Source organism: Polistes fuscatus, unplaced genomic scaffold (genome assembly GCF_010416935.1).
Source record: "Polistes fuscatus isolate 324 unplaced genomic scaffold, CU_Pfus_HIC Scaffold11, whole genome shotgun sequence".
Lineage (NCBI taxonomy): Eukaryota > Metazoa > Arthropoda > Insecta > Hymenoptera > Vespidae > Polistes > Polistes fuscatus.
The window spans coordinates 1,744,387-1,767,362 of NW_025113009.1; the positions used below are offsets into that span (position 1 = coordinate 1,744,387).

Genomic DNA, 22,976 nt, shown 5'->3' on the forward strand with positions numbered 1-22,976 from the left:
CATGATATCTACCATCTATTATATTGAATTATCATATTTTTCTATTTTTAAATGTCAAGTATCTAGAGGAATGTCTTATCTTAAATGTTTTTAGTCGTTTTGGCAACTTCCATACATTAGTAAAAAGGAAGTAAACGGCAACAAGTGCAATACCTACGGATATTCCTGCAATTTCTGGCTATGTACCAAGCTAACTATAGATACAACCTGCACAAAACTGACTACTATAGTCACAGAATGTGTACGTACGTAGACCTGCTTGGCGTTCCAGTCGCTGAACAAATTCAGTACCCTCGAATAAGTGGTATAAGAGAATACGTTTTCGCATATTTTTCATGACAGATTATCGAGTTTTGTATTTTGTTTGTTTCTTTTTTATTTGTAATTACATCTCCCTCATCGATTGAAAATATAATTATATTTTACTTATGAAATATATCAAAGATTTATTATCTTTTCTAAATACAATATTTTCTTGACGTTCCCATTCTATGACAGTAAATGTATAAATAGCTAAAGATAGAAAAATACTAATGAATCTTTACCGAGGATATCAATGTTCGGACAGGTGATCGATCGATCGATTGATCGATCGATCGACACGCAAAAGGAAAACGTATAGTCTGACGGAAGTAATATAATAGACGAGAACAATTAATGTGACAATGAAGGAACGAGGTTGAGTTCGTTGACTTCACGAAGTAGTAGAGAAATAAGAAAAAGTATGAGACATGCAATAGAACGATTATAGTGCTAGGATATAATAAAAGTAGTAGAAAGGAAGAAAAACAAATAAAAAAAAAAAAAAAAAGAAAACAAAACAAAACAAAATAACGAAAGAGTAAAAAAAAAGGAAAGACCGGGCGGGGAGAAAACTAACGTCGGCTTCGAAGCGTGAACCACGAAAGACAACCGTGCACCAAAGAACAAGAACGTCGGGGAACTTTCATTGAATAATGATTAATCATTCGTCGAAACTTAAAAAAAAAAAAGACAAAAGAGAGATAAATAAATAAAAAAAGAATAAACCGTATCACGAAGAATAAAATTGCAAGGAACGAAGCGATAGGAAACTATGTAGATTTTGAATTAAATCGGATAATGTAATTAAACTAATTAAAATTTCAAGATAACCATCTGACAACGCATGTGGAATGCAAAATACACGTAGCACAAACCGGAAAGTAACAAAGTCTTTTACGCGTGTAGGCGTGTTCATTCTCCGATGTGGGTAGACGCCATATTTCAATGTATACGCACACAAATATGCGGTTATGTACGGGTCACACATGCGTAGGAGTAAGCGCAAGCTTCACATACGTGTAGGATCCTCGAAAGGGCCTTGACCGTTTCCAAATGCCTCCAGGAACGGAGCTGTACACTTACTACTACACTTACTACTACAACTACTACCTGCCCAGACTAAGAGCTGAAATATCGTGACGTTAAATATCGAGTCTTTTCTTGGCGAGACGTGATTAATGTTGATTTTCATCGAACAGTGACTAGGCCATGGCCGAGAAGAGTTGATCTCTCTGAAGTTTTTTATGAGTTAACGAGACCCACGGGTACGACTCGTGAAAGATCCTACTACGAGGAAACATTTTTAATTTAAGACTGACCGGAAGACCCTGACCTCTTTCCGTATTATTATTATTATTATTATTATTATTATTATTATTAATATTATTATTATTATGCATCTTGTACGAATCTCATGAAACTTTATCTATATTTTCGAGAATTAAACATTTTATTTTATAAATAGATTTAAAGAAGAAGTTTATAATATAACAGGTACACAGCAAAAAGTTCAAAAATAAAAATACAAAATTTTCCTTCCAGCCAAAATAATCTTCAAGATAATATTTAAAAATAATATGAAAAAAACGTTACGTTTACAATACGTCATTCTTCCAGGTACGTATGCATGCAATTATACAAGTAAATATAAATCGCACGATCTGAACGGCCCCGTTCCTCCTTACAACCCTGAAATCAAAGAAGCATCGAGCCGTACTACTGCTCTTCTTCTTAACTTCTAATTAGATCTATCTCGCTGGGAATCCTTTCGACCGAAGGTTCCCGCGAGTCCTACAGGAGGAAAGAAAAATTACTTCCCACGAACGTACCTCCTCGAACTTGACCGATTACCCTCTGATAATATTTTACTAATTTCTATCAATCGTTTAAGATAAAAGCCACGCAATTATCCTGTCAACGATATACACCAGTCATGGCAAATCCGTATTAATCGTTCAAATAATAAAATCAATATAAGATCTGATCATAAACAGTGTTTATACTCAATCTAATGTAAAAATAGATATATTTTCCTCGTAACGTTTAAAATACGTAAACAGATACCAGAGGAATGTTACACACACAAGAAAAGAGTCACTTACTTATTAAAAGTATACGTGTGTTACGAAGAAAACGTTGCAATTCAAAGTAAAAAACACACAAAAAAAACCTTGTTTTTGCCACGAAACGAATATCAAAGAAATTCAATTGATTTGTTTCATCTCTCGTATTATTAAAGTTCTCTCTCTCTCTCTCTCTCTCTCTCTTTCTCTACCACTTTGTCCCCATCCTATATCCTTTTCTCTCCCTACCTATCTATTTATCTATCTATCTATCCATCTATTCATCTCAGTCGTCTCTCTATGATCAGTCCAAGTTAACTATGCACTAAGCCAATGTTACATAATCACAATAAATTACAAACGACGAATGACATCACGTCCCGCGTTATAAGTGTGAGGTCATCAGGTGCTGACTGGATCGAAAGTACAGGTTTTTACGGCCATCTTGTTTGGCCTCGCTCGTCGAGGGTGACGGCATAACCGTATATGCGTTCTCGCTCTTACTACACGCATAGGTAGTTCGAGGTTGACAAAAAGAAAAAGAAAAAGAAAACTAGAAGTCGATTCCCAACATCACGTGTTCTCCTCTCGACGATTAAAATGAAAAAAAAAAAAAAAAAAAAATGAAAGGAAAAGTTTTATTCGGCGATTCTCCTCACATTCCTATCTCCAAAAGTACAATTCTTCGAGAAAGTACATCCCATCACATCTCCCGAGATGCTGACAAACTGATACTATCGTGTATAATATATATTTTTCTATTTAATTTTCTTCCATACTCTATCATCCTTACATTTACAAAGTCATGTTTTATATTTAAATGGACAGATAGATACGCTCGCTGTCGGAACTGTACGATCGTTTGAAGAAAAATACGCGTCTCTCTGTTTTTCTATAACTCCGGATATAATACTTGAACTATTTTTAAACTCCCTCTACTTCTCCCTCCCCCCATCTCTCTCTATCTCTCTCTCTCTCTCTCTCTTTTTGAATTTTCGACGCATATCGAAATTAAAGAACGCAGGAAGGTTAAATAGTTTTGAAATCGGGCCAAGTATCGTTCTTGCGGATGAAAAATATGAAAAAAGAAGACAGCTAGCTAACTATCTCGTATACACGATCATCGATCGATAGTTAGTTAAGAGAATCAATCGACGTTTCGTCGAGATGTTACATATCCTATCTGATAAAAGTACATCCGTCATTCAACATTTCCTTCTTCTTCTTTCATCGAGCCATTCATAGATACGAATGATACCAACCGTGAGAGTGACACGGTTGAGTTACTTACGATTGTCGGTTGAAAAATATCGACCGGATGTTGTACAGCATCATCCTCGAGATCGTTTATTTTCATTAAGGGAAGAAAGAGAGAGAGAAAGACAGAGAGAGAGAGAGAGACGATAACGTGAATACATCGGTGACAACATCTTTTGTCATCATCTTTTTATTATACTATCTTTCTTTTTCAATTATAACCACGACAAACAACATAATTGCAGTAAAAATAATAACTCTCTCTCTATCTCTCTCTCTCTTTTTTTTATTTCTTTTTCTTTGATCGATCCTTTTATTAAATTCGAAAGTTCAAGGCAACTCTAGAAGAAAATTAGGACGCGAGTCGACAAATTACCCGATCGTCCTCCGGCGTTCTAATTTTCAGAAATGATCGCATGCTACGAAAACCGAAACGTGATTCACACTTTGCAATATGGCATAATGTCGTATATATACTTTAAATTTCTTACGATTTCGTACGCCAAAATTTTCATCGAGAATTTGATACACGCCAGAAATGTTCCAACGATATCTCCTCTCTTTAATTTTGACTTACGTTAGTTCGTATTCGTCTATCCACGAAAAGAAAAATAATAGCCGATGCATCGCGATGCTTCGAGAGACTTTAACAAATGGTGTTTAAAATGCCAGTGTCAAACGGTTGAACTTTGAACCACTTGCATCGGGTATATCACGTTCCAAGTCAACTTCTAATTGTATCGTTCAAGATGAAAACTGTTACGTCCTATTTTAGAAACGCTTTATTGCAACAATCAGATACGTTCAAAATCTACTATAGTTATGAATCACGGAGTGTTAATCAAATGATATTCAAGGTTAAGGTAAAACAATGGGGAGATGCATCATTAATGCCCAATGAGAACACGAATTCAATCTAATCACTACTTAACATATTTTTTTTTCATCAAATGAGATATAAAATGAAATATGAAGATTTTTGATTAGTATTAAAATTTGAATGAAATTATTTAACAATTATTCTTCTCGAAATATCTTTTGATGTTTATTTTGTATCGTTAAACTAAAGTAGTATATTATCGCTTTTCGATAGATAGCAATCATCTTCGACACGTCCTTTCCATTGAGTCTTAATTAAATGTACGAGCAAGAAGGGATGCTGGAGGAAAGAAGAAGTAGGAGAGTTACATCTATTACAGAGGGGGCCGATGAAGAGCAAAGTTGAAAGGGTCGAGGTCGTGGTTGTCACGAATGCGAGCAAGAAAGAAAAAGGGAGAGAAAGAGAAAGAGAGAAAGATAGATAGAAAGAGAGAGAGAGAGAGAAAGAGAGAAAGTGAAAAAGAAGAAAACAGAGAACACGACTTTTGAGAATTTATTTATAATAGTCTCCTTGGTATTTCATAGTAGCTTTCACGACTTTCTCATGACACTGCTCGCATTACAATTTTTATTTTTCCCCAATAAACCGCAGAAACCATCTACATCCTCCTTTTTACTATTCTATATTTTCTTCTATTTTTTTTGTTCTGTTTTGTTGATTCTTATTTCCATTTCAAATAATCGGTTAATAAATATTATCTCTGACGTAATATCTTATTAAAAGAGAGAGAGAGAGAAGGTATTCTCGTTAGTTGCGAGAAGTCATCTCTTTGAAATGTTATGTAAATTTTTGTTGTAGAATTCAAAGAACGAAATTAAGAATGAGCTATATGAAGAAACAGGAATAGGGTTAAGGGATGAGAGGGTGGTAGCGAACGATTAAGCAATACCTCGGTACTTATTCATTCGTTTCGTGAAGGAATTCATCTTTCGAGAAAAAGAAAAAAAAAAAAAGCAATTGTTCTACATATTTTATAAATTTCCAGAAATGTAACTAGGTTAGTAACTGAACTAAATTCATGATTATCACCAAGCATGCGCATATCTAATCCTCGTGCTGTTGTATACGAAGGAGAGTCTGTCTATTAAAAGATTGAACAATGAAATCAAAAGATGTTGATCGCGGTTAATTGATATAAATTCAACAAAACAATATAAACATGGTTTTCAATCGCGTGCGTTATTTTCGTAAATATCTTCTCATTTTCTACTATCAACGTATGATCGCAACGTTCGTAAAATAATACAAATACGACCTTTAAATTGTAATCAACTTATTAAAAAAAAAACAAAGAGAAAAATAACAACGATTTTTTAATCCATTACCCATTTATAATTTGCTACGCGTTAGAAAATAAAAGTATATTAAATTGATGAAAATTGTTAGATACGATTAAATATAAAGATCACGCTAATGAAATGATATCACTACGTATAAAGAAAGAAAAATATTATACGAATGAAACGAGAAACACGCGATAAGAAAAAATTCGAGAGAATAAAAAAAGGGAACGCATTGGAAGGTGGTCATTATTGTGTACATTATTTCATTCTCTCGGTGAACAAATTAAAATGAAGAATAATATTACAATATATAATTAGGAAAAAAAAAAAAAAAAAAAAAAAAAACAAGAATACTTGTAAAAGGCTGCGTGCAACGATTAATTTGACTTTAACATTTTGCGCGAGGATAACGTCGTGGATAAAACTAACCGTTAACGTACATACATACATACATAAATTCAAAGTTATTAGTCGAGTAAATATTGAAATGCGAATAATCGAAAAGATGTATTAAAAGAAGATATTTACAGAGAACGTTGAAGTAAGGAACAGGGAGAAGGTAAAAATTGCGGAAACAGAGCAGAACAGATGAAGGTAGGGCAGGACTTTTTACATAGGTAGGTGAGTAATAGATACATGTACATGTACGTATCTACGTACATACACATAGCTATATGTAGGACAAGCAAGATGGAGTCTCAAGCTTCGGGTCGATACGAACGCGGCAGCGCTATTGCACCAAACCTCCCCCTCATTCCTTCCACAGACATCACTCTGTTTCTCATTTTACCATCTTTCTTTCTTTTATTCTTTTATTCTTTTATTCTTTATTTATTTATTTATTTATTTCTTACCTTCCCTTCTTATTTCCGTTTGTTTATTTAGGTACCCGAACCCCCAGTACTTTTCGGTGTCGATTCATGACAACTCTTATATTTTATTCTAACAGATAAAGATTTGCATTCGATGCGACAACAGGTAACTTTGTTATTTAAATTCAGATAGCTTTTAACTTCTCGATTCTTTTTATTGATAATATAAACGATCGTGTCGCGTTTACTTTCCTCTTCTTCTTCTTCTTCTTATTCTTATTCTTCTTTTATGTTATTTTTTATTCGAAAATATCACGACTTCCTTCTGCTGGTAAAAGACGAATATTTTTTTGTTCTCATCGATGAAATTAATTTTCTCGTATATTTACATCCATATATTTATGTTTGAAAGAATACTGTCCGAAATATTGAATACTCGTCTCTTCGAGAATATGATTACGTCAGCATATTATATGAAAGAACAGTTAAATCAAAATGTCATAGAATCATACCCACGTACGAAATATCACGGACGTGTCCTTAATTTATTCGCGTGTATCTTTTAAAAAGTGCTTTAGTAATGAAAAGAGGTACGATTCAACACTACTGTAATTGTACGCACACCATTGTACGTATCTTACCAACGAACGACTACTACTACTATTAAACCATACGACATTTTATTCGAAGCAAATAGATTCATCTTTTTAAATGGACAATCTTCCTTTTTATAATTTTTAAATAAATACGTGCAAATTGTAGGAGAGTAATATTTTCACGATAACTACTTGAGATTTGAACTTGCTTGCTTGTTTGCTTGCTTTTTAATTATACATGTGCATGCACATACAACTCTATATTCGATAAGATAAACAAAAAAGAAAGAAGAAAAAGACAATTAAAAGGAGACATTGATTCTAAATGCGATTGAAAAGATAAACGAATTTGAAGAAGGAAAAAAAGATCTTTTAAAGTCTAACGGCACTCGAGAATAAAAGTATGTAAAGCTTCGGAATGCAGAGAGTAAGAGAGACCACTTCGAAGGACCAATTTAATTCTCGACGTAGAGTAGTCCTCTACGTTCGCCTAAATTAAACGACATTGGGGTGCTATGAACCTTGGTTTAGCTGTTAAAGACTCAAGAAGGGGAGTCGTCGGCAGTCGGGTTAGCAGGTCGAAAGGACTGTAACGGGTAAAGAGAGGAGAGATATTGACAATGCAAAAGGGGGTCGATCCCTCGTGTCGGTTATACACGTTCGTGAACGTAATTCTACACATTGTGGGATGCATATGTGTAAAGGGAACTCTACGCGGTTGCAATGTAAAGCTGAAATATCGGTTTCCGTTGTTCAAATGATACCGATGATGGATTCAAAATACGAAATACAAAAATAAGTCGAATGTTAATCGATAACGTCATCAAATTTTAAACAAAAATGTCATTTAATATATCAGGTTGTTCGGAGAACTTCAATTTTATCGATTATTTAAATAATATGTAATATACAACAAATCTAGACAAAGTTGTTGAAATATAAAAAAAAAGTGTCTGTTATTTACTATTACAAAAATGAAATTACTTTTCGAACTGATCTATTATTTACGAGAATAAATTGAATAGTTTTAAGATTATGTCGAAAAGTATAAATAAATGGTTTCTATGTTAGGCACAAAACTGTTTAACTCAACCGCTGTATGTATCTATAGATTATTATACCGATTTATTATCAATAGTCTTGTTTCAACTTTAAGTTGAAAATTTTCATCTAATAAAATATCAAATCGAAATTGTTTATTTGAAGTATATATATATGTAATTGTTGAACAAACATACTTTATATATTATTCTTACTTTAATGGATATTAAGCTGATCTGATACACAAACATACACTCACCACCAACTAACATTAGAATCTTCCATAATCTCATTCAACTGTCGATCGACTGAGGGTTTTATCACACACACACACACACACATTCTCTCTCTCTCTCTCTCTCCCTACCTTTATGCTCCCTCTCTCTTAACGTAATTTCATAAAATATTATCTTTACTGCCGCCCAAAAAGTTTCACTTAAGAAAAATAACAGAAAAAAGAAAAAAAAATAAAAAAGATCGATAGGAGAACGTAACGAATTATCACGATACTATCATCGAATTCACAAGGTCGCAAGAGATATAAGATAATAATAAAACTATATCTCGATTTATCCTAGTAACGTTCGATGAACGGGGTCAGCCGTACACAAAGCTTTTAACGGCAACAGCGTTTTATCGGACTTTATTGAACTGGGTCAATCACATTTCCTATATCGTCGACCGTGCGTAAGTATCTATCAAGAATAGCTCGCCAAATTTCACGTAAAACTTACTAAGATAATTTTTTTGATTAAGTAAGTATCATGCGCTTTTTCTATGACATTCAAAATAATACATATAATAATGATAGTTTTATCGATTTATGTATACAAACGAAAAACGAAATTTTTGTCATGAAATTCGTTACAGAAACGAAATCTTTTTCAAAGGAAAATCCGTTGACTTCTTTTTAACAATTATTTCAAAGAAAAAAAAAAAAAGGCAAAAAGTTCACTCGTTAAAGCGAAAAGCTCGTTCGTTCGTTCGTTCGTTCGTTCGTTCGTTCGTTCGTTCGGCATGCAAAGCCGTGTTGTGTGCTTTTCCGCTTTGCCGATGGCGCCATTACCAGACGAACGTGTGCACACGCAAATACATTTATTTTCAGTCTTTACTTTTACGCCGACACGAAAAGGGGTGGTTATCTGTATCCACATATATACATAGATACATCATAAAAATATACATGTTTACGTACATTCATACATACGTGTACTTACACACCTATACATTAGCATTAAAACATATATGTGAAATACTATGTAACGTGCACGTGTACGTCCTCTTCTCTCTTCCCTCTCTCTCTCTCTCTTTCTAAAATGCGATTTCACAACCCAGTTCCATCCGGTTGAAAATGAACGAATAGAAAATAGGATCCAAAGCCGATATCTGGTAGTCCTATGCTCACATAAAACGTCATTTTTTCATTCAATTGTTACCGAAAAAACTTTCAATGCACAAACTTCCGAACAAAAGTTTGCTCCCGTTTACAATAATATCGCGAAATCTGCCGGAAGGTATTAAATCTAAAACAAGATCCTCTCTCTCTCTCTCTCCCCCTCTCTCCCTTTTCGTTTGAAAAGTATTTACAAAAGAATGAAACATTTCGGTATTAAAATTTCAAATGAAAATTCAACGAAATATGTAAATAATATCCCTTTCATTTAAATTCCTTTTATATTTCCCATGAAAAAAAAAAAAAAAAAATTATATATATGTATATAAAGTTCTTCGTGAGAATTCATGAACTAATTTCTAAGAGAAAGAAAAAGACATTCCAGAGATATCTCATCGTGAATATAATAAGGCAGCTGTTACGAAGCACAACGTCTGATTAAGAAAGGCGGCACGTAACACGCGAGTCAGCAGCACTCATCATCAAGAGTGTACTTTCATCGCCTTCTATGAACTGACGTGTCACACGGTGGGCAGCACATAATCACGACCTAAAAAACGAATTAGGACGAAATTGCGTTGATCCTTATTCTTCTTCTTCTTCTTCTTAATCTCACAAAAATTGATGATCATTCTTTCCGTTCGTCTCTTTCGATTTTTTGGGGTCACCTATATTCGTCATCCCCCTTTATTATACTTGGAAGGACTCTGTCATGTGTGTGTGTGTTCTTTGTTAATTTTATTAAACGCCCAATTTGAATTGTCGCCATGATATCATATCCGCGGCACGCGTTTAAACTCGATTAAGAGAATCGATTAACGCATTTATTTTATCCGTCGAGGACAATATCAAAATGTCAAGGAATACTCCTAACCAAAAGTTTATTGTAATAACTTTATTACTATTATTATTATTTTTATTATTATAGATCAAGAAAGCACGTATATAAATTTTATGTCTACGTTGCTATTTATTCCTTGAGATAGCACTTTACCTATCTATGGCCTCGAGAACGTTTAAAGGGTGAACGATAAGGATAGTCAAAAGGGGGAACGACCCGTACGAGTCGGCCCTTCAGGCATTTCTTGCTGCCACACAATATGCCTACGTAACATATGGGTTAGATGACTCTTCAAAGCTCACCGATTTTATTTTCTTTTCTTTTCTTTTATTATAGGGATATAAGAAATAAAAGCTAAACCAAGCATAAAAACAATTTTAAATTGACCCACGTCTACTTTCGTACATGAGAAACCAATTGAATTACGAATCAAACTAAATTTTTTTGTGTATTCTTTATAAAATAAAATTTTATTTTTTATTCATAATACGTTGATAAATTAAAAATTGTTTAGCAATTGCATGAAAACATTTTTCTGTCTCGAATTCGTTTGTATTTTAATATTAATATAAAAGTTTTGTTGTTGTTGTCTCGAGGCTCAAAACTTTTCAACCGACCCTCTTATATACGCGATATATTTTCAAATTAACATTTTATATTTGATTGAATGAATCGACGAAGTGAAGTTTTTATCCGAAAAATAAATCTAAAATAAGTTATCTTACGTTAGACGGATATTACGCGTTTCGGTTAGATTAATTAAACAGTAATGTCCGTGATCTGAAAACTCGTGGTAGATTTACGTGGAAATACAATTTGATCCGTGATGTAATCATTCGTGAGTCTATAACGAGAAGTAAACACACGCACACAAAGAGAACGGATAAACGATGCAATATGCGAAACACAATAACAAATTGCAAGTATAAGGATGATACGAGTAAACGAAGCCCTATACGTGCGATATGTTTTGAACGAGTATGCAGTTTGTTTATTCCTCGAAGAAATTCAATAATAACGCAAGTGTCACTTTAATTCGGGCAGTGATTCGAACGATAAGATATTTTTCGAATTTTTAACTCAAGTATTTTTGATTACTCGCGTGTCCCGATTTTCTGTCGTAATAATTATTAAAACTTATCGTTATTTTTTTAAAATTAATTTTACGAAAGACCGAGCGCTCATTCGTTTCACCAATTTCACGTTCCTTGCATTTTTGTCGAACGTATTGAAATAAAACGAGAATAAAAATATCTATACGAAACAAGCAGTATCAAAGTCCAAGTCGAAATAAACACGCGTGTACACGATCGTGCTTACTATTATAGTAATGGTCTACGGCCCACGGTAACCGTGACCTTTTACGAAGCAACAACAGTCTATTCGTCTTAATGGTCGCTTTACATGCCACTGCGCAAAGTAACGATCTGAGGTACGTAAGAGAAAACCAAAAAAAAACGTGATCGGACATTTCTCTCTGTCTCGTCTGGGTTCATGTTCGAAAATAAAAAAAAAACTAAAAAACTAAAAAACTACAAGAGTTTTACTCCTTTAAAACTGAAGTAACTATGCCGTGTCTCGTCCTCGAAACCAAATTATTCGAAGATAATAATATCGATAGATCGGCCTACTTTTTTGAAAACATTTAAAAGAAAAATGAACAAAATTTACGAAACAATAAATGACGAAAGAGAAAATGATATATCTATGTGGATACGTTTTTTTATCTTTCGATATCAATGCAATAAAGATAAATATAAAGATAATAATAATAATAAGCATCATCTTACCTGTTTTCCAGCACGCGGCAATGTCTCAACGTTGGTACCACCGACAACCGGCGCCTTCTCAGTTCCGCCATTTTGGTGAACGACATTCGTGTTCGCGTTGATGTTGACATTGACATTTGCATTGATGTTAGCGTTAACATTGTTCACATTATCGGTCGCATTAACGTTCGTATTCCCACCGGCGCCACCGCCACCTTTCCCCTCCTCCCCCGTCATCTCTTCGAGCTCGGTCACGAGCTTATCTCTTTTTCCTTTTTCCTTCTTCCTTCTTCTTTCCTATTTTCCTCTTTTCTCTCTCTCTCTCTATCTCTTTCGTTCTCTTTCTTTCGCACACCGACGTCCTTGTCTTCTTTCTCGTCCCTTTAGTTCAACGAAGAATTAATTTCTTCTGTCTCTCTCGACTATCCAAAATCCGGATATTTGCTAAGAATGAATGAATGCACACCATGAACTATGGGAAAATTGCCCCCAAGGAGGAAAATCTTCGCGTTACGTAGGAAGAACCCTCCGGCACTTTTCTCTACCTCGGCATCTCTCCAATTTGAATACCACGAGGGGGATAGTCGGGACGAAATCAAATCCCGAATAACGTCAACTTTTTTTTCTTTTTTACCAATAAAACTCGGTCATTTTCGAAATCTCATGTGATATGCGTGCGTGCGCTTGCTTGCGACGGCGGAAATGGGAACTACTCCATGTTATCTTTTAACCAGGTGCTCGTACAAACGAACGTACGATCGATCGAAGGAGACGAGTGAGTCTTCCCGATCGAAGATTTTCAGGGAACTATACTAGACGTATATATTTTCGAGAGAAAGAGAAAGAGAGAGGGAGAAAGAGAGAGGGAGAGAGAAGGAGAAAGAGAGAGAGAGAGAGAGCTCCCGTCCAAATTACTTTCGTTGTTCTTCCGGGGGCTCTATTTTTAGGTAGCCAGATACGCGATACGGTCGACATAACGGTATACGACCAAGTGTTGTACCCGGAGAACGTTCACGAGCCACTTGCATAGTACATTCTCTATATCTCACGTTTGATATTAAGCTATTTATTGGTCAAGGAAAAGCAAAGAACAACTAAATTGAATGAATACTTTCGTTGATTTTTAAAGGACTTTTTAATCCTCACCGTTATCTATCACGAAAAAACACACAGGTCTAACGATAGGTGGTGTATATACCACCACGTCCGTATACGAAACGAGAAGAACATTCCGAAAGGAATTTCACGCGAGAATGTTTCCCTCTCTCGTATCGAATCTAATCAAAAATTACAAAAAAATATGAAATATAGAGAATCAAAGAATAAGCGAGATATTGTCGCGAACTAACCATAAGGGGGAAACTCCAGCACCATTTGGTGCGTGTGCCCGTGCAGTCAGCACAGCGGTAGTAGAAGCAGGGAAAATCGATTGGAGCGTGTCCGTTCGAGTACTACTGCGCGCTTCTCCGAAAGCACATACGAACGTAACTTTTAAATCAGACCGGTCAAATGATATCTATATAAATGAAGACAAGAAAAAAAAAAGAAATAAAAAGAAAGAAAAAGAAAGAACGATCTTATTATTTCGTCTATTCTTAAACTATAATATTCAAAGAAAAATATCCTTATAGATTTTCCGTTCAATTTCGTCTCCTCATTACCCTAATCCGAAATATGACTCAACGAGCAAAGAAACCTTTTAAATAAACGTTTAGGAGTAAACATATCCTGTTTACTATCCTACTAGCTACCAGACACGGGGGGAGAAAGATCCTTCTTCTTCTAAAGTTACCAAAGGGTGACGAACTACTCTACTTTAACGTGCTTCCTCCGATCAAAGAGGTCCTAATATGACGTGGCACGTGGAATTCGCACATCCGTGGACACCGAACCACCCCAACTTTAGAGGACCGAGAGGGTGGTAGAAGATTTTTTCAAGAGACGGCAATTAGTAAACGCTCACGCCGTTAATCGTTTGCCTTTGATGCTACGCCCTGGAGCGATGGACCGACGACGACGACGACGACGACGATGACGACGACGACGATGGCTTCGCTCTCGTATTTGCCCTCCCGCAACACCCTCCTCCTATTTTCCTCTTACCCCTTTTACCCTCTTCTCGTCTCTTTTCTTCTCTTCTCTTCTCTTCTCTTCTCTCAACAGAACATGGCACATAAAGAGAACAAGGCGCACCCCTTTCCTATCTTTCTCTCTCTCTCTCTCTCTCTCACTCTTTCCCTCTCTCATTCCCTCTCTCTTTCTCTTTATAAATGCACGTCGAATCCATTTTAACCGTCAAATGCATCCGATTTTACGTTAGACGTACTCGACAATACCCGACAACAACTACTCGTTGTTCATGACGTATGAAAAGAGAGATGAAAGATTTTTAATATGTGCGCGAAAGATGTAATAAAACTTCCCTCTATTGTCACTGCACTATTTTATATATTCGTACAAGTGCTCGTTACGAACTTAACCGTGAATCTTGTCCGTCCAATTAATTTATCTATTCGAATTAACGATGAATAACGTGTGTACATATATGCGCGTATTATTTTATTTCTCTACCCTTTACTGATGTCTCTCATTCCAGCTGAAGGTCACCTTCTTACTCGGAGAGGAAAAGGTAAAAAAAGATAAGTATGATGTAGGACTCGGTTAAAAAACTGACCCGAACTAAACTAGTCGAGCGGTAAGTTGTTTTTTGATTTCTTTAGAGAATTCCACTGATGTTACCGGTTATGTGACAGAGACGCGAAAGAGAAAACTGTAACTCTACGATTATTTTTAATTAAACAGTTGATTTACTTTTGTATAAATGTTTCGTTTCTTTTGTAAATAATTAATCTTAAATATTTTTTTACTATAGACGAAATGAAACGTCACGTCACGTTTTTTAATAAATGAATGTATCGTTCGATTTTTTGACGCGATCTTTAAAACGATGATCTTACTAAGAGAACTAGAAATCAATTGTATAGTTACAAAAAATAAAATTTTAGAATTTACAACAAAAATGTCCGGTGCTGCTCCGTTCGATGCGAAACCGAATTCGCGAATGATCCTACTGAAAAAATTAGGAATAACTTTATGTAATTAGAAAAAAATCAGATTTTAGAATTTAAGGAAATAAATTTCGATGCCCTGTTTGATTCGAGTTTTAAACATAATCGCCTATAATGCATATATATGTGTGTATATATTATATATATATCAACTATACCGGCCAATACCGCCTGTAAGAGTTTATACCGCGCTTGTCGATCAATGTCTCGAATACTGTTTTCGACGATAGATTTTTTATCCTTTTTTTTTCCAAGGACGATAAAAAATCTCTCTCATACTTGTTCGTCGATGATTTAAGATTGAAAAATACTTTGTCGTTGTCGTTAATCCGAGATAGAAAAAAAATATCTAACGGAGAGATGTGAGGTATTTGAAAAGGAGTATACTTGTTTAGAACTGAAGATCTTAAATTACGAACCACTGAATGTCGAGGCACTTTTCCCATTCGATTGTTTCCTTCACTGTCAAATCACACGACGCGACATTATTCTATTACGAATAACGTTTCTCTCGTGACGCGCGTTGAAATCCAGTATACCGTCGTACAAATCAAGAAATTTGTATGTGTTAAACCGTGGGGAAGAAAGGTTCTCTCTCTCTTTCTCTTTGATCGTAACACGACCGCCCTCCTGGAAACTCTGTACGTTTTTGATCGGCTTCGTATTGTATGACCGAGCTCAGCGCTTGAACTGACCTCTTCTGGATGCTACATGAATTACAAGCTTCTGAAATGCTCCAATGATATAATTCCGCCATATGCCGCTAGGATCGCTGCAATATTTTAAACAACGATTAAGCGCGAAAAATTGATTAATTATTTTAATATTTATTTTATATATTGAATATACTTATAATGCGATATGTATCTTTATAAATTATTGTTAATCATTTTAATCTGGAATTTAATTTAATCTAAATTTAATGTCATCTTCTCGTAATTTTCACTTTTATATTAACGCTAATATTTTATATATATAGTATATGTCTATGTATGCGCGTTCTTTAAGTAAAACTACGGTCAAGCATATACACGTTATTTTATATATTTTATATAAATCAGTTCATATATATAAATTATATAATGAATAGAAAAATGTTCGTATATCAATAATACTTGATTATTGTTAATAAAATTTATTGTAACATATAAAAAAGTTAAATATCGGTTCGTAATGTGAAAAGTTAACCTCAATCCATCTACCTTTAAATGTATACAATTTTGTGACAAATACACATGTAAGTACATTAAATTTACACTGAAATGTTATATAATTAATTTATCATTATATTCATATAAAAAAATGAATGTATTACATATATATTTATTAATAATATAAAATCTTTTTTCTCCTTAATACATAGAATCAAAAATGGCCAGAGTACTGAAATTTTTCCAAACGATAAGAAATAATTGGAAAAAATCCGCATTTGGGACTGCTGTTTTATCATATGGAGTTCTATACAGTAAAGAGAAATACGAGTATGATATTTTGATAATTATAAGCGATTAAAATCATTCAATAATGTTTTATATTATAATTATTACATTTTAATGAATGAATTTTTAATGGTTGTATTTTTAGCACTCAAATGTTGATGAGACAATATTGTGAGGATGTAGTCAAATATGGGAACGAGCCTTGTCCCACAACCATAAAACCTCGCCATGTCACAGTTATTTTAAATCCTGCTGCTAAAAACAGGTTTAAGTTGAAAACATAAAACTACTACTGCATCCTAAAAAGTCATTTCTAATATATGAATTTATTAATTTTCAGGAAAGCAAAAAAGTTATTCGAGAATTATTGCGAACCATTGTTGCATTTAGCTGGAATTGCAGTAACAGTTGTACAAACTGAATCAACAAGTCATACCCGTAGTATAGTAGAAAATTTAGATATTCTAACCGATGCTATAATTGTGGCAGGAGGAGACGGTACTTTATCTGATGTTATAACCGGTTTGATGAGAAGATACAAAAATAATTTTCATTCTGTCAAACAATGCTCAATCGGTGTCTTACCACTGGGAGAAACAAATACTGTTTCCCATGCTTTAAATTCTTTCCGCTTTAATAATTTACTTGAAATACGTGAAATGACGGAGGCTACAATGGCTGTTATAAAAGGCAACCAAAAGTTCATAGATATTATTGAAGTTTATCCGCTTAAAGTAAGTTATAAGAGAATATAGATTTATTCAATTTTGCAACTAAGAATTGAACATAGATTATGATATCTTAATAACTATTGAAATTTTATCTTTATCACTCGCACTCATATTCACACAATTTACAATTATAAAATTTATTCATTTCTATTATATCGATATTCAAGGAAGATTCTGAAAATGAATTAAAACCAGTCTATGCAGCTGGAACAATAGAATGGGGTGCCTGGCAAGATGCATATGCACGAAGAAATAAATATTGGCTTGGAAAAAATTTAAGAAAGTATGATTCACACTTTAAAGTAATATTTTTTGTTTCCGTAACTTTACATTAACTTTAAAATCTTATTATATCATAGATATGCAACTTACATATTTAACGATTACAAAAATATATTTTTCCATTGGTTTACATTAACTTTAAAATCTTATTATAGATATGCAACTTACATATTTAATGGTTACAAAAATAATTTAAACTGGAATTGTAATGGATTATTGAAATATACTAAACCTTGTACGGGTTGTTCTCAATGCTATGAAAATACAAGTATTGATCAATCTTTACATACAAATAAAAGGTGGTGGCATGCATTTTTGCCTAGGAAAACGACATTTGCGTCAGGTAAACATGTCTCGATTCAATAATTAAATTCGAATAAACGTTCCTACGAATCTCAGTAATACACTTATGACAATTTATCAGGATAAAAATTAACAATAGTATATAAGAGGAAATTAACTATCGTAATGTGTTCTTTACACTAAGCATATTGGATCTGTATATACATATTTTTTAATTTATTTCAGAAAAGGTAATCGACTATAGTAAAATTACGAATGAAAATTGTAACGTTTTGTATGAAGTTCCTATTTCAACAACTGACTTGTATATAAAAACCTCATCTCTAGATGATGCTGAACATAAAAATCATTCTTCGTTAAAAGTACAATTAGGTAATATAAAATAATAATAAATAAATTATTTAACATGTTAAATGCTTACCAATGGCCAACATTTCTATATTTTTTTATGACTGACAGATCATTTTGGCGTAAATTGAAAGCTAAGGAAATTAAGTTTGGCACTTAACATGTTAACAAAATTATTATATAGTATTATTTAATATGATTTACATTTGTAGGTCCTAAAGATATAGATTATATGTCATTCGTTAGCGAAGGTTGGAAAAGAATAAATGGAAATAGAACCTTAATAAATTCCTCGTTCGAAGCAAAAGACATTGAATTGTACCCTGAAAAGGTAAATAATTTTGTTTTGTTTTTACAAAAATTTATTATTTCTAATTTCAGTTTTGTTGTACTTTCAATGTATTATAAAAACATCTTATTCATAACGTATACTTTTTTACAGATTGATGAACGAGTATTTTACATTGATAATGAGGAATTCGATTTAATGGCAGTTCGAATGAAATTACTTCCAAATTGTATAAAAATATTTTGTTCTAATGAGAAAGATATTAATACACTAAGTAGATAATACTGCAAGTAAAAATTATATTTAAATATTTCTTTTTTATCTCCTATAAGGCACATCACATTTCTTCGGTCTCTATAATAAATATTTTCTAAAATTGTTGATTACTTATGTATAAAAAATAATTCATTTATAGTATTATCTTTTCATATACAATAATTATTATCAAAAAATAGTCTTATAATTATCGATAAAAACGGCAATTACACTAGAACGTGGAGTGTCTTAAAATTACTTATTTACTTATACCATATGTTGTAGGTGAATACTGCTGCTTTATAAGGTACAGTATTAAAAACAATACTTTCGATCGTATTGTAAAGATATTTGTTGTTAGATAATGATATTAAACCTTTGACGTTTCATTGTATTATCACGTTCATTGCATAGATAACTAAGAAAGAGTATTTGAGTTTCCAGGACTAGTACTTTTATCACATTCTTTACTATAAGTTTTAAAGAAATTGAGTAAAGATGGAGTGGGAGACAAAGAAGTTTTGCATCCTTTTGGTTCCATTGATCTGGATCTACTACTTCTATGTGCAGGAGTAGTCACTTTAGAACTAGACATTTTATTCGCGGATGATTTACTTTTTTGCTCTATAAATTTCTCTCGTATTTTTGTTAACCAATCGACACTTTCTTTGAACTTTTCAGGAGAAATTTGAAGTAGATGAGGTGCTGTACCATCTATCACAAAATTTGGCAGATCTGATATAGGTAAAAATGGAATTGATGAACTAGAACTTTCTGAGACGTTATTTTCTGAAATAGTAGTTTGAAGTTTTGGTACATATGAACTTGTACTTGGTTTATCGAAGTTGTAACCCTTATCGCTAATAGTAGTTTTGTCAGTACTTTGGCTAAAAAGCCTTCTAGCACCACGATTTTCTACGTGTGCGCGTTTTATTCTAGTTTCTGAATCTTCGTGAATAGGAGATAAACTAGTTTTCAATTTTCCGTCAGAGTACGATCCTGTAAGTGTCATTTGTGTATAAGTTCTTTTAAAATTAGCACTATTACTTTTTCTATGCAAATGTCCCAAATGCATATTATTTGATTCGTTAGACCCTGGCGTATCAGCTGTCGAATAAAATATTTTATTATATTTATCTATTATAATAAATATTTTATGTATACTATATATGCTATATATATACTCACTTGATGTCTTATCTGATGATCCAGGTGTAGTATATTCCTGCATTAACGTATACCGCTCGTGAGTAGTCGGTGTTGTCTCCGTTTTCAAATTTCCTAAGGAGATTGCACTGGAAATAGGTTCTGCTCTACCTATTATTTCTGATTCACTTTCTGTTATATGGTCAGCTATAATTTTCCATACCATATGGCACGAATCATCCGAACAAGTTACTATCTATAGAATTATTAAATTGAAATGTAATATTTTATGTAAAACAAAGTGTTATTTTTTTATTATTTACTTTAACCACTAAAATACCTTGGTTTCCCCAACAGCGCACCATGCAATGCAAGTAACTTCTTCTGTATGACCAGTAAGTTTAACTATAGGCTCGCCAGACCGCTTAGTATGCCAAATATAAGCAATTTCATCACTAGAACCACTAATAAGGTATTTTCCATCAGGACTTAAAGAAGTTTTTACATAATATGTACTATTTTGATGTCCATAAAATCGTGCAACTGTAATAAAAAACAAAATTATATGAAGTATTCTAAAACTTACATTTCAAATGAGAATTAAATATTATTTTAGATTACTTGGGTACTCATCGTAAGAAGTTATATTATATGCATATATAACATTATCCATACAACTGGCATATAATTTAATTCTGGCTGGACATATCAACAATGAGGAAAATCCATTTTTTAGGCTACTTCCTGCATAATACATTGAATGTTTAGGCATCGCATCTCTTTTGTAAACAGTATAGTTTTTTCTTAAATCCCAAACTTTGATTACTCTATTATAATTAAAAATATATTAATATAAGATTAAATTTTACTTTCGATGCTATTTCTTATTTGGAACTCTATTATGTCTGAGTTATTTACCCATCGCCGGCAGCGCACGATATTAATGAATTATCATCTTGAAAGCCAAGACTGGTAATACTTTGCGTACAAGATAGGTGATTGAGATTTTTACGATGCCTATTATTAGTGGGTACGCTACTATGTGCATTAAATATACAATTATCTGCTTTATGTTGACCACTATGACTTGCTCTTATGTCCCAAATCATTATAATTCCATCACGAGCACCTGTGGCAAAAATGGCTGAAATATATAAATTTTATTTAATATCAATATAATTGGTATAAAGAATTACAAAGAAAAAATACAATTCAATGTAGAACATCTATGAAATACATGCATTAATACACAATTAATATTTCTTATACCTTTATCTTCAGGGCGAAATACCGCAGTTTTAACACTACGCAAATGAGCCTGAAAGAAATCGATTTTTCTTATTTCAGATTGGGATACATCCCATAATATTGCACTGTGATCTCCTGATGCTGTTACTAACTTTAAATCATTAGGCATCCATGCAACATCAAAAATTGCATTACCATGTGCCTGGAAGGAACATACGATAATTTTACTAACATTATATTGTTTAATTACCATATACTGTTTTTTCATATAATTTTTTTTTACGTATACATAATAAAATGAAGAAACAAAGTATACAAGGTAATAACAGGTAATACAAACGAGCATGAGATGTTTCTACATGAAAAACTAAGTTTAAAATATTCCTTGCTTGCTTATATTATTAGTTAAAGGACACTCTGTATAAACTTCATTAAAGAATGGTACAATACCTGAGTTCCTTCTAATGGTGTATCACGTCTTTCACTAATATTTATATCTTGTAAAGCAATTTTTCCATCTTCGTTTGCTAAGGCAAGTATTTGCTCGTGTCCTTTCTTTTTACAAAAACGGCAAGCAAAAACCGGTGGTACTGAATTATAATGCTGTGCATTTATATTAGGAGATATTCCATGGTATATATCTCTGCGAAGACATTTTAAACGATACAATGCTATATCATAATCGCCTACAAATGCTACAAAAGAAATTAGACTCTTTGTTATTAGAATTTAAAAGGTTAATAAATATGTATTATTTTCAAATGAAATGATATGTTCAAAATACGCATAAGAATTCTTGCATGACAAGATGATTTAATACATGCACAAATATGAAAGATATAACCTTTCATATAAAATATATATTAATTTGAATTTTTTATAATAATGTAGATATAATTTTAATTTAATTACCAAAACCCTCTAAACGTCTCGTGAGATCTTGCACTATATTCATATTTTAATTTTGTGTTAATTAAAAGTTCTATTAATTATATCATTAAACACAATAATTCATAAGTCCAATATTTTACGCGCGAAAACTTGTTACATCTACTTCGCAAAATTTGGTGAGTACATATGTAACGACTGTTACCTAACTTCAATTTCATGCATACTTATTTCTAATACCATAATAATCTGGAGACCCTATCAGTAATTGGGATCCGTTTTTGTCAAGTTTAGCCCAGAGGACAGCATTGTACTAAGATTTGACGAAAAATTTTTAATATTGAACATAATAAAGATAACAATATTACAGTTTAGAAAACAAAGATGAGTTCAATTAATTCGATGTTGAATAATTTTTAATTTTATTAATAATTAATTCTCAAGAGTTATGTAAATCAGTTTTATTTCTAATTTTCTATAAATACTATTTAAAATTTAGCGCTAAATTTTGTAGTAAAATGCTGCCACCAAGCGACAGAGTTTGGCGATCAGAATCTCCATGAGAGTAAACATAAACTATATAACTAATAAGAACGATAAGTGGTAGAAAAGAAAGAAATAACAATCAAATTTCAACCTTAAATTTTTTTAATTATTATATAATTTATATTTAAATTTTTTTAATTATTATATAAATTAATATTTATGTTTATAAATATTTTTCATATTCTATTGAATTCA

General features: G+C 32.8%; 3 protein-coding genes across 27 annotated transcripts in view; 1 reads left to right on the plus strand and 2 right to left on the minus strand.

Annotated features, from left to right (window-relative positions):
• LOC122526225 (ankyrin-3-like) overlaps positions 1-16,006 on the minus strand; it is a 71,915-nt gene extending 55,909 nt beyond the window's left edge. For 15 of the 24 annotated variants that reach the window (XR_006306003.1, XR_006306002.1, XR_006305999.1 and 12 more), the window contains exons 1-2: positions 15,726-16,006; positions 12,260-12,682 (exon numbers count right to left, since the gene is read on the minus strand). Coding sequence is in view for 9 of the 24 variants with exons in the window: in XM_043649492.1 (XP_043505427.1) it covers positions 12,260-12,475 (216 nt within the window). In the remaining 15 variants the exon portion in view is untranslated. Of the gene's footprint in view, positions 1-12,259; positions 12,683-13,587; positions 13,700-14,201; positions 14,299-15,693 lie in introns of those variants that run through there. The other 9 variants (XR_006306004.1, XM_043649497.1, XM_043649489.1 and 6 more) reach the window with 7 other exon arrangements.
• Positions 16,007-16,307: 301 nt separating this feature from the next.
• Positions 16,308-19,084, plus strand: LOC122526362 (acylglycerol kinase, mitochondrial). Its single transcript, XM_043649741.1, has 9 exons — positions 16,308-16,543; positions 16,670-16,787; positions 16,891-17,010; positions 17,086-17,479; positions 17,644-17,759; positions 17,914-18,101; positions 18,287-18,433; positions 18,622-18,740; positions 18,852-19,084. Exons 2-9 carry the CDS (start codon positions 16,678-16,680, stop codon positions 18,978-18,980), a joined length of 1,323 nt encoding a protein of 440 aa, XP_043505676.1. The 5' UTR covers positions 16,308-16,543; positions 16,670-16,677; the 3' UTR covers positions 18,981-19,084.
• On the minus strand, positions 18,980-22,464 carry LOC122526361 (protein lethal(2)denticleless). Of its 2 annotated transcripts, XM_043649740.1 has the most exons (8): positions 22,260-22,463; positions 21,798-22,042; positions 21,369-21,549; positions 21,018-21,243; positions 20,721-20,926; positions 20,440-20,642; positions 20,142-20,355; positions 18,980-20,060 (listed from the first exon to the last, which is right to left on the minus strand). In XM_043649740.1, the coding sequence occupies exons 1-8, from the start codon at positions 22,300-22,302 to the stop codon at positions 19,372-19,374; spliced, it is 2,007 nt and encodes a 668-aa protein (XP_043505675.1). In that variant the 5' UTR covers positions 22,303-22,463; the 3' UTR covers positions 18,980-19,371. The 2 variants fall into 2 exon arrangements, with proteins under 2 accessions (XP_043505675.1, XP_043505674.1); XM_043649739.1 differs by having other exon boundaries at positions 18,980-20,355; positions 22,260-22,464.
• Positions 22,465-22,976: the final 512 nt, after the last annotated feature.

Bases quoted from the DNA above. Each gene is read 5' to 3' on its own strand.
- LOC122526361 (XM_043649739.1), bottom strand. From the start codon at position 22,302: ATGAATATAGTGCAAGATCTCACGAGACGTTTAGAGGGTTTTG. The intron at 21,550-21,797 runs GTATTGTACCAT...TGTTCCTTCCAG, and splicing joins CACCATTAGAAGGAACTCAG to GCACATGGTAATGCAATTTT. The intron at 20,356-20,439 runs GTATTTTAGTGG...ATAATTCTATAG, and splicing joins GCGCTGTTGGGGAAACCAAG to ATAGTAACTTGTTCGGATGA.
- LOC122526362 (XM_043649741.1), top strand. From the start codon at position 16,678: ATGGCCAGAGTACTGAAATTTTTCCAAACGATAAGAAATAATTGGAAA. The intron at 17,480-17,643 runs GTAAGTTATAAG...TCGATATTCAAG, and splicing joins TTGAAGTTTATCCGCTTAAA to GAAGATTCTGAAAATGAATT. The intron at 18,741-18,851 runs GTAAATAATTTT...ACTTTTTTACAG, and splicing joins TTGAATTGTACCCTGAAAAG to ATTGATGAACGAGTATTTTA.